Source organism: Moschus berezovskii, chromosome 12 (genome assembly GCF_049115385.1).
Source record: "Moschus berezovskii isolate FMDL1 chromosome 12, NW_MosBer_1.0, whole genome shotgun sequence".
Taxonomy (NCBI): Eukaryota; Metazoa; Chordata; class Mammalia; order Artiodactyla; family Moschidae; genus Moschus; species Moschus berezovskii.
Window position 1 is genome coordinate 23,204,860 of NC_142471.1, and position 12,014 is coordinate 23,216,873.

At 37.9% G+C, this 12,014-nt stretch overlaps 1 protein-coding gene across 3 annotated transcripts in view; it reads right to left on the reverse strand.

Moving 5' to 3' along the window:
* CTNNA3 (catenin alpha 3) overlaps positions 1-12,014 on the reverse strand; it is a 1,978,275-nt gene that overhangs the window by 406,735 nt on the left and 1,559,526 nt on the right. For all 3 annotated transcript variants that reach the window (XM_055425631.2, XM_055425630.2, XM_088841920.1), the window contains one exon: positions 6,833-6,984. In XM_055425631.2, coding sequence (XP_055281606.2) covers positions 6,833-6,984 — 152 coding nt within the window. The remainder of the gene's footprint in view (positions 1-6,832; positions 6,985-12,014) is intronic.

The window sequence follows — 12,014 nt, forward strand, 5'->3', positions numbered from 1 at the left end:
CTATATGCCATCTGAATATCGTCTTCAGTGATTGGTCTCTTCAAGTTTTTGGTCCATTTTCTAATTGAATTGTTTTGACTCTTTTGAATTGAGAGTTATTTATTGTAGCCTTCTGTGAGATGTGTCATGTGTAAATAATTTCTCTTTGTACCTTTTTTTTTTTCTACAAAACCTCATATGGACAGGATAAAAGTTAAATTTGATTAGGTCACTTTTCAAATAGTACTTTCAGCTTCTTTGATAGGAGTATTCAAATTATCTGCTCCATATTAGGTAATTTGCAGTAGTCTGTGTTTTAAGAATTGGTCCATTTCTTCTAAGTCGTCAAATTTTAAGTGTATACAGTCATTCACAGTATATCCTTGTTTTCTTTTGAATATCTACAGGAGCTCTAGTGATGTCCTTTGCTTCATTTCTGCTATTGATAATTTGCACTGTCCCTTTTTTCTTAGTCTTGCTCAAGGTTTGTCTACTTAATAATGTCAAAGAATCATTTATTAATTCCATTGACTTTTCTTCATTCTGTTTGCAAGTGTATTACTGCTCCTATCATTATTTCCTTCCTTCTGGGTCCTTTGGGTTTAGTTTGCTATTTTTATTCTAGGTTCTTGAAGTGCTAGATTAGATTATTTTTCAAAGACTTTTCCTTTTTCCTAATGAATGAAATTAGTGCCATAAATTTTATTTCCACCACTGCTTTTGCTGTGTCCCATGGATTTTAATGTTACATTTTTATTTTATTTCAATGTATTATTTTTCTCTGTAGACTGTTCTTTGACCCATGGATTATATATATATATATATATATATATATATTACTTTCTAAGAATTGGAGATATTTATGTTGAAAAAAAATAAAGTAATAAGGGTTCAAAAGAAAAAATTGCATTATATCATCTATAATTCAGGTATTCAATGTTAATAAACATGAATATCCTCTTCTATAAACAATATTTTGAGAAAAAACACAATTCTTTTGTTTAGAACTTCACTCTTTCAAGTTACTTTTCAGGTTTCAGCTTCATTTTGCTCTATGAGCATATTTCTGTAGCTTCTGTAACTAACATTCTTCAAGATATACAAAATAAAAGGTAGCATCAGTAGTACTGAGGCAGGAGCTAAATGGGTCCCACGCTGAATAGTTTCTCCCTTGTGGACAGAATACCAGAAACTCCATAAAAGCAGGATGATTGAAGAGGGAGATAAAAGACCACGTAGTCCTCATTCTCAAAGTGAAGGACACCTCCCTGACTACACATGCACAGAAAGTCGCCTTGGAAATCAAAAGAGGAGGGACATCACCTCATAGTAAGTGATGCAGCTACCTGTAGGTCTCTTTGCTAGAATCCATCTTGGCACACACACATGGGAGGACCCAGAGAAAACCCAAATACAGGCTCAGAACCAGGCAAAGCAAGATGACTGGTTAAAGGAAACTCAGAAGAAATGCCCCATAAATATGATTCAAACTACCAGGAGGGCATGACTCTCTCTGAGCCTGCCCATTTGTCTATCCACATGTATGGTACTATTTTTCCTCCTAGTAAACACTTGTTTCACTACTTTCCATCTCTATGTGGAAATTAATTTCTACACAGCTCACGGGCTAGGACCTTGCCACTATCTATGGTGGCCCAGTGGTTAGGATTCAGCACTCTCCCTGGAACTGCCTGACCTCAATCTCTGGCCAGGAACCACAATCCTGATTCAAGCCGCCACTGGCCAAGGCCACCTGAGATCAGTGTTAATAGTAATAGAAACCTTCTTCTTATAAGAGATTACTATTTACTAAAGCATTCCATTTCTATCATAACTCATTTTGTCAGCATAATAATCTTTTGAAGTAGGTATAGTACCAAGTTTATTTTACAAAGGAAGAATCTGAGGCATACTGAAATGTGTTGTCATAGTCTTAACCATTTTAAGAACTCTTGTAGGGCTTCACTCTATGCCTGCAAGCCCCGTCTTTGCCCAGGTCCAAGGCCAAAGAAAGAAGCCAGAGTCAGTTAGAGAGACATCATTGGTTTACCCGGGAGCTTACCCATCTGAGGTCAGGTCCTGGAGTGATGCCCCATCCTGTGCAGCAGAAAGCCGGCAGGACATGGCAGCAGTCTTCACGCCAGGGGAAAGGGGAGATTGCCAGTTATTAGGGAATTGATGTCAGGTGGGCTCATCAGTTTCCAGGGAAACCAGCAGAGAGGCATGCCCCTTACCACCCTTTGATAAGAACAATCACCAGCTGGGGCCTGGGGCAAGTATATAGGAAGGTCAGTCATGTGCTTAAGATTTAGGTGAAGCAGACACTAGTCTGGAGAAGGCAATGGCAAGCCACTCCAGTACTATTGCCTAGAAAATCCCGTGGATGGAGGAGCCTGGTTGGCTGTAGTCTGTGGGGTCGCTAAGGGTCGGACATGACTGAGCGACTTCACTTTCACTTTTCACTTTCACACATTGGAGAAGGAAATGGCAACCCACTCCAGTGTTCTTGCCTGGAGAATCCCAGGGACGGGGGAGCCAGGTGGGCTGCCGTCTATGGGGTCACACAGAGTTGGACACGACTGAAGTGACTTAGCAGCAGCAGCAGCAGCAGCAGCAGACACTAGTCTGGCAAGGGGATGTACAGAGAGCAAGAGAACAACCATCTTGAGTGACCAGACCACATAGCTCTTAATCACTGTAAAATTTACACGTATATATTAAAAACCAACAGGGCTTCCCAGGTGGTGCTAGTGGTAAAGAACCTGCCCGCCAATGCAGGAGATGTTAGAGAAATGGATTTGATCCTAGGGTTGGGAAGATCCCCTGAAGGATGGCATGGCAATCCACTCCAGTATTCTTGCCTAGAGAATCCCACGGAGAGAGGAGCCTGGAGGGCTACAGTCCATTGGGTCGCACAGAGTCTGACACGACTGAAGCCTCTTAGCGTGCACATTAAACACCAACAAATAAAAAAATAATGTAGAAAAAATAATACTCCCTACTCTCCAAGGTTAAGAACAAGATTCTACAACCTCAACTGTCCACACACTGAATCCAGAGAAGAAATTAAATATCACAGTATTTGATTCAGAAATTTTTAAAATAACCTAAATAATGGTAAACGTAGTTATTCATCAAAATAAATAGTAAAGGTTGCTGCTAAGTCACTTCAGTCGTATCTGACTCCATGCGACCCCATAGACGGCAGCGCACCAGATTCCCCCATCCCTGGGATTCTCCAGGCAAGAACACTGGAGTGGGTTGCCATTTCCTTCTCCAATGCATGAAAGGGAAAAGTGAAAGTAAAGTCGCTGAGTCATGTCCAACTCTTCCAGACCCCATGGACTGCAGCCCACCAGGCTCCTCTGTCCGTGGGATTTTCCAGGCAAGAGTACTGGAGTGGGGTGCCATCCCTTCTCACAGGCTCTGATCTTAAGTTAGCATTTTATCATCTTAAGAGCACCAAAGAAGACTCTTGAAAATTCAGGTATAAGATTGGATTTTTGTAACACTCACACACATTCTCAAGAGCATAGCCTAGCCCTCCCTGAACATGAATAATTATACCTGTATTGCCTTTATGTCAACACTCTTTAGATACTCTGAATAAAGCATCAAATGTTTTTCAGTTCTGAGGTCAAGATGTTGGTCAGCATTTCACCTGACCTTTTAAAGAGAATATTCCACACCAATTTTATTATTTTCTATGACAAAGGACAGTCCTCAAAGGGTGGGGTGGGGGTGGGGGAGTGGGGTGGGTTGGGAAAAAGATTTTCATTAATTACATCTGAGTTAGACTTCTATTTTCATCCTATAATCCAATTAGCAGTTAAGTACAAAGGTTTATGATGCTCTGGGCTGGTGCAGAGGGAGGATATGGGGAGGAGGGAGGTGGAAGGTGGGTTCAAGAAGGGGAACACATGTACACCCAGGGTGGATTCATGTCAATGTATGGCAAAACCAACCAATATAATATTGTAAAGTAATTAGCCTCCAATAAAATAAATAAATAAATAAAAGAATCCCTGCAGAAGTGCATCCAGGTGCCTTTAGAGGAGGAGCCTGGTGGGCTACAGTCCACGGGTCACAAAGAGTTGGACACGACTGAGTAACTTCACTTTCACTTTCAGAAGTGAAGGTGGGGAAGGGGCAGGGCAGGGGCAAGACAGAAATGCTGGGCCTCTAGACCATCCTGAAAGGGTTAAACACAGGGGCTCTGCTTTATCTCTTTTGTTTATTTATTTAATTTTTGAAGTATGTTTGAAGAAAGAGCATCTTTACCTCAACATTCCAAAAAACAAAAATTTCAAACCATACACTTACCAGTATGTTCTCAATAACTGGAACATCAGATTCTAAGGGATCTTAGCACTAATGCCCTTAATTGGAGCTATTTGACAGGGATTAAGGGCCAATATTGACACCACCCTTATGGCAGAAAGTGAAGAAGAACTAAAAAGCCTCTTGATGAAAGTGAAAGAGGACAGTGAAAGGTTGGCTTGAAGCTCAACATTCAGAAAACAAAGATCATGGCATCTGGTCCCATCACTTCATGGGAAATAGATGGGGAACAGTGGAAGCAGTGTCAGACTTTATTTTTTTGGGCTCCAAAATCACTGTGGATGCTGATTGCAACCAGGAAATTAAAAGACGCTTACTCCTTGGAAGGAAAGTTATGACCAACCTAGATAGCATATTAAAAAGCAAGAGACATTACTTTGCCAACCAAGGTCCGTCTAGTCAAGGCTATGGTTTTTCCTCTGGTCATGTATGGATGTGATAATTAGACTATAAAGAAAGCTGATGCTTTTGAACTGTGGTGTTAGAGAAGACTCTTGAGAGTCCCTTGGACTGCAAGGAGATCCAACCAGTCCATTCTAGAGGAGATCAATCCTGGGTGTTCAATGGAAGGACTGATGCTAAAACTGAAACTCCAATACTTTGGCCACCTCATGAGACGAGTTGACTCACTGGTAAAGACTCTAATGCTGGGAGGGATTGGGGGCGGGAGGAGACAGGGACAACAGAGAATGAGATGGCTGGATGGCATCACCAGCTCGATGGACATGAGTTTGAGTGAACTCCGGGAGTTGGTGATGGACAGGGAGGCCTGGCATGCTGTGATTCATGGGGTCGCAAAGAGTTGGACACGACTGAGCAACTGAACTGAACTGAACTGAACTGAAGGGCCAATATGATTTAATATTTTTATTAATAATCTAGATGAAGGAACTCAGATTATAGTCTCATATTTCTAATTAATATTAATTTAGGTATGGTCACCAACCAAAGTTAAAATCAAACTGATAAGTTACATGAAGAATCATTCAGAAATATGATGACGTTTATTAGCATTAGGATTTGGGGCCAAGAACAAACACATCAAATTGAAATGGAGAAGGGATATACAGGCAATGACAGTATAAACAAAAAATCATCTATCCAATAATCATGGTGTTTAAGAAGGTAGTAATAGGTTAACAGTAGTTGGCTATATTAATAGCAGTAATGTAAGAAGCTACTTTATTTGACATTGGACAGTCTCTAATTATAGTATGCCTTTTGATAGTCTCACTTGAAAAGATAAATAAGGACTAGTGAAGAACACAAAATACTAAAGTATTCCTATGAGAAAAAGTTGAAGTATTTACCTTGAAAAAGAGATGACTATATGGACAAATTACTGCTCTCAAAGGCTGTTAATAATTATAATAAATTGTTCTGCCTTAAAGAAGACTGCCAGGTATGAGGGATATATAGAAATATGGTCAGATAATTTAATTTGCTATAAGTAAGCCATTTTGATAATGAGAAAAAATTTTAAATACTAGAATATCCAAGTGGGAGAGGTTATAAGACTTTTATCCCTAAATAGCTTCTGCAGTTAAAAAAAAAAAAAATGTATTTCCTGCCCTGGTTCACCTAGGCTATTTCACTGGTTTATCTTCACTTCACAAATACCCATCCAGGGATGGCGGAAATGTTGTTGCTGTTTTTAATAGTATTAATTTTAAAAAATAAAAGAGAGAGAGACTTCCCTGGCAGTCCAGTGGCTAAGACTCAGGACTCCAAATGCAGGGGGCCCAGGTTCGCGCCCTGGTCAGGGAACTAGAACCTATATGCCCCAGTTAAGAGTTCACACGCCTCAACTAAGAGTTCACATACCACAACTAAGACCCAGCACAGCCAAATAAATATTAAACGTGTGTGCATGTACACACACACACAGAGAAAAAACCTCTAATTAACATTTTAAGGAAGAACAAATACTCCCGGTTTCCGTATATTCAGTGTGCTCACAACAAATGACTCACTATCACATTCGGGAAGATGGTATATATTCTCCCAAACAGACAACACTCAAACATTTGTTCTTCCTGGCAGCTCCAAGTGAGATTTCTTACAGAACACTGATTCTACGTTCTACCGTGAAAGGATGCAGACACAGACATTCCTTCTTTTAAATATACTTTCCTATATTTTTCAATATAGTGATTAGAAAGATCCTCTCCTTCTATTCAAGGAAAGAAAGAAATTACTTTATGTATCGTTCTTTGGCATCTGATCATGCTATGTGACACTTCAGCAAATCCTGTACACAATGAATTCTATCATTTCTGCACATGTGGCAGTTAAATGTGCTCATTTGCATAAGTTATAACCATATACATAAGTAAAAGCATTGTTCATGACAGTAGATCTGACTTTGGGGATACATATGAATTTCTAAAGTTCTAATGGATTTCAGCATTGACATTACGGCACAGAAATAAAACATTTCTTGCAATCATTCCAGGGATTCCAGATGGTGAAGAGTGCTACAATATTTCAATGGAAGGTAAAGCAGACTTACCCGAATCATCATGACTGAACATCTGATATCATGAATTGTATCATAGATCTTCTTTGAGATGTCCACGAATTGACTATCATCGAACACATCCAAAGAGTTTTTACTTAAGGCTTCCAAGGCAACATTGACTTGTGTTACAAATTCAGGAATCGCTGTTAAAATGAATAAGGAAGAGAAAATTGTCCTATTTGTATTTTCAGATTTCTGGGAAATGGAGAATCATATTGTTAAACACATATTTGATTAATGAACTTTCAATTATTTTTAAAATATGGAGACAAAACATTTTGGCAGGATAATCTTGAAACTCTGAAATGTAAAGAGACTCAAAGACAAGAAAGACATCTTTATGAAAATATTTTTTAAAATTGTATTTCTCCTTTATAGCACTTTGTTTTACTAAGTCTAGAATTATATTATCATTTTTTGTCCTATCCATTGTAAGCCCAAAGAAATTCCAAAAAAGAATTGGTGTGAATAACAGTTGAAATTGTGGAGAGAAAAATACTTTAAAAAAAATTGAGTTGCAAAATAGAAGAAAATTACCTAAACCTACTAATTCTATCTCACAGAAATAATAAAATTACTTTAAACTTTCTTTTGATAAAATATTTCCCCCTCATGAAAAAGATTAATGAAAAGAAATTGGTGATATTATAAATAAAACATTTCTATCTAAAATAAGAACATTGAATGAATGTAGGGATATATCAATCAGTAAGGCCAATCCATAGAATGTTCTTTTTTAATTAAGGTTTCAAACTGTGTTAGTCCTCTGTCACGTCCGACTCTTTGTGACCCTATGGACCGTAGCCCATGAGGCTCCTCTGATCATGGGATTCTACAGTCAAGTATACTGGAGTGAGTTGCCAATTCCATCTCCAGGGGATCTTCCTGACCCAGGAATTGAACCCATGTCTCTTATATTGGCAGGCAGGTTCTTTACCACTAGCACCATCAAATAGTCTCAATTAAACACATTTCTCCAACTTTGCTGTTAAGGTTAATGATAGTAACATTAATTAACGCTTCAGTGTATTCAAAGCACTTTTCTCGGTATGTGCTCTATGATTTAAATCTTAAAACAACCTGGATTTTAACCTTGGACTAATACTTCAGCTCAGTTCAGTTCAGTTCAGTCACTCAGTCGTGTCCAACTCTTTGCAACCCCATGAACTGCAGTATGCCAGGCCTCAATGTCCATCACCAACTCCCTGAGCCTACCCAAACTCATGTCCATTGAGTTGGTGATGCCATCCAACCATCTCATCCTCTGTCATCCCCTTCTCCCCCTGCCCTCAATCTTTCCCAGCATCAGGGTCTTTTCAAATGAGTCAGCTCTTCACATCAGGTGGCCTAAGTATTGGAGTTTCAGCTTTAGCATCAGTCCTTCCAATGAACATCCAGGACTGATCTCCTTTAGAATGGACTGGTTGGATCTCCTTGCAGTCCAAGGGACTCTCAAGAGTCTTCTCCAACACCACAGTTCAAAAGCATCAGCTTTCTTTATAGTCTAACTCTCACATCCATACATGACTACTGGAAAAACCATAGCCTTGGCTAGAAAGATGTTTGTTGGCAAAGTAATGTCTCTGCTTTTTAATATGCTATCTAGGTTGGTCATAACTTTCCTTCCAAGGAGTAAAAGTCTTTTAATTTCAAGGCTGCAGTCACCATCTTCAGTGATTTTGGAGCCCCCCAAAATAAAGTCAGCCACTGTTTCCACTGTTTCCCCATCTATTTGCCATGAAGTTATAGAACTGGATGCTATTATTTTAGTTTTCTGAATGTTGAGCTTTAAGCCAACTTTTTCACTCTCCTCTTTCACTTTCATCAAGAGGCTTTTAGTTATACTTCACTTTCTGCCATAAGAGTGGTGTCATCTGCATACTGAGGTTATTGATATTTCTCCTGGCAATCTTGATTCCAGCTTGTGCTTCCTCCAGCCTAGCGTTTCTCATGATGTACTCTACATATAAGTTAAATAAGCAGGGTGACAATATACAAGCTTGACGTACTCCCTTTCCTATTTGGAACCAATCTGTTGTTCCATGTCCAGTTCTAACTGTTGCTTCCTGACCTGCATACAGGTTTCTCAAGAGGCAAGTCAGGTGTTCTGGTATTCCCATCTCTTTCAGAATTGTCCACAGTTTATTGTGATCCACACAGTTAAAGGCTTTGGAATAGTCAATAAAGTAGAAATAGATGTTTTACTGGAACTCTTGTTTTTTTGATGATCCAGCAGATGCTGGCAATTTGATCTCTGGCTAATACTTAGTTGAATGACAAAGACAGAATGTTTCACTGAGTAATTATGCTAATATAGTGCAGAACTGAATTTTGAACTCTGACTGCCAGAATGCATAGTTTAAACTCTAACTACTAGACCATATCATATGGAGGAAGTTTCTGCAGGATAAAGGCTGACTAATTTTTAGAGTCATAATTCTAAACCTGGAAGATATAAATGTTTTATGTAATACAAAAATATTAATAAATATTATTTTTCTTTTTTCCTACTTTAAAATCCCTATCATCATGTATGGCATACCATCTCTTACAATTCTACCTGCCATATTCTTGATATGGGGGAAAGTTAGGGCTTCCCCAATGACTCAGTGGTAACGAATCTGCCTGCAGTGCAGGAGATGCAGATTCAATACTTCAGTTGGGAAGATCCCAACTTGGATGACAAAATACAGCCTTGCCATACTCCTTTCCCAGTTTGGAACCAGTTCGTTGTTCCATGTATAGTTCTATCTGTTGCTTCTTTTTCAGGAGGCATACAGATTTTTCAGGAGGCAGGTAAGGCAATCTGGTATTTCCATCTCTTTAAGAATTTCCCATTATTTTTTGTGATCCACACTGTCAAAGGCTTCTGAATTCTGTTTTGAAAGTGGCAATATGGAATATTTCTATCATCAGAAAAACATCTAATTGATAATACTAAGTGGATTCTTTACCAGCTATAGTGTTCTATAGTGAAATTTCATTAAATGGCTTTCTCATTTTCAGTGAACAGAATAGCAAAGCAAGGAGAAAGCTAATTCAAGCATTTTGCCTAGGAGAAATAGCTCTGAACCAAATTCCCACTAATTTCAATGTGACTCCCAAGGTATCAATATATTTCTAATTTGGGCCTTCTCCCTGAATTCCAGAACTATAGATTCAACCACCCACTGCAAAATTCTACCTGAATTTTTAGTAATACCTCAAATCCATCTGTTGAAACCAAAATACCTGGAAAGCCTAATTTTCTTCCACTGTTTTCCATTTTGGTGCCTAGTCAACCATGAAAAACACCCAGCTGTCTTCTTTACCTCAGTCTTTTTTACCCTGTATATCCAAATGTCCACCAAGTGTAATTTCCTCTAACCATATAAATATATTGTAAAGCCATTGCCAATACAGCTCCACTGCCTCTAACCATCATTATATCTCTTGTTTGAGTGCTCCCCATACCCCTTCTGCTTAAGATCTCATTCTTCAGACTCATCGTAAGTACTGACACAATCTTTTGACAAAAACAACTCAGTAAGAATTATAGCAGTGTTCATCACAAAATAGATTCTCAATAAGTTGTTTTATTAGTAAGTCATGTCACTACAGTTTTCAAAACTCTTCACTGGTTTCTGGAAACTTTCTCCCAAGTGTGTAGCCTGGCTCATAATAGATAAATAATTAAATGAATTAAGTTGTCACATGAGTTAATGAATGAATATATAAAAGTCAGACAAAAATATAAGTACAATGCAACATGTTCAGCTTGTATAATTTGGGTTTTGTTCATACTTGGTAATCTCCAAAAATATAATTATGTGGGCTTATGAGAATAGTCAGCATATTTAATGAGTTAATCTTTACTTTTTATAGTGTTGAGAGAAGAAGAAACTCAAGAAAATGTGCCCAGTTATTTCACATTTCCAGGTGCCGGAGTGAACAGCAACCACCCTCAACCCCAACCAAAACAATCACTCCAAAGAAAATTATAAAGCTCCTAATCAGTTTGATATTCTCATCACTGAATCAATGGATATGAGTTTGAGCTAAATCTGAGAGATAGTGATGGCCAGGGAAGCCTGGTGTGCTGTAGTTCATGGGGTCACAAAGAGTCAGACATGACTCAGGAACTGAACAAAATAATATTAACCCTAAAGACATAGCTAAATGCAAAGAGATATTGTACCAAAACTTGTGGTGTTTTATCACTGGCAAAACCCTCTTCAAAGTCTTCCCCACTAAAAAAATGTTTTTCTCATCAAGCAAAAAACTGTGCCATACAATAAAAATTTAACTTTATCCATATCTTCCATCTGTTACTCTCTACAATTTGAAACTGTTCTCATCATCTTCCTATGGAGATCTTGGCCAAAAAAAAAAAAAAAGAGAGAGAGACAAGCATAAAATTATGTAAAGGTCTAGTTTTCACTGCTATGTGAAATAATGTGAGAAAGATTTAGCATACTTTAAGGAAAATATGAAATTTATTATTGCAACATAATTTCATTTTAACTCTTCTAGAGGCCTCTTACTAATAAACTAATATTAGTTTCAATTAAAATGAAATCTTTGAGAAGCAAATGTTTAATTTCTGAAGTACAGATGGAAACTACTACTTTTTTCACTCTAACAGCATAAATGAACTATTCAAAGCTGATATATAATACATTCCTCATTTCATTAGTTTAAACATCAGCTGTGGGTGTGCTTTATTCATACTATGGGCATATGGTTGCTTGGATCAGAGTTGAAGTGAAATTTTTTAATGCTTTCAAGAAAATACAAAGTGAGTATAATTAAGTAGCCAGTTAATGGGAATTTAAAAGGAAAAGCAAATTGACAAAGCTATCTCAAATCCATAATCTACCTAAGTTTCAAGAGAACAAGGTTTATACATAATATACCATTGTGTTATACAATCATCGATCAAAGAGAGGGACACCTTAAACAAATTCACTCTAATCAATTGAAATGCCAGGTAGAATCAACTGTTCTGAACTTTGGAGTATAGATTTGTTAAACAAAAGTGGCCTTTGGGTCAATATCTTGTCAGCTTCAAACTTAAAACTATCTTGTCTATTCTATATTGCCAGATTCAAAGCCAGCCCTGAACTCATTAGAAGTCTGTACTTTCTCTACCAACTTTATTCAGAATATACAGAAAAATCATATCCATTGAGTG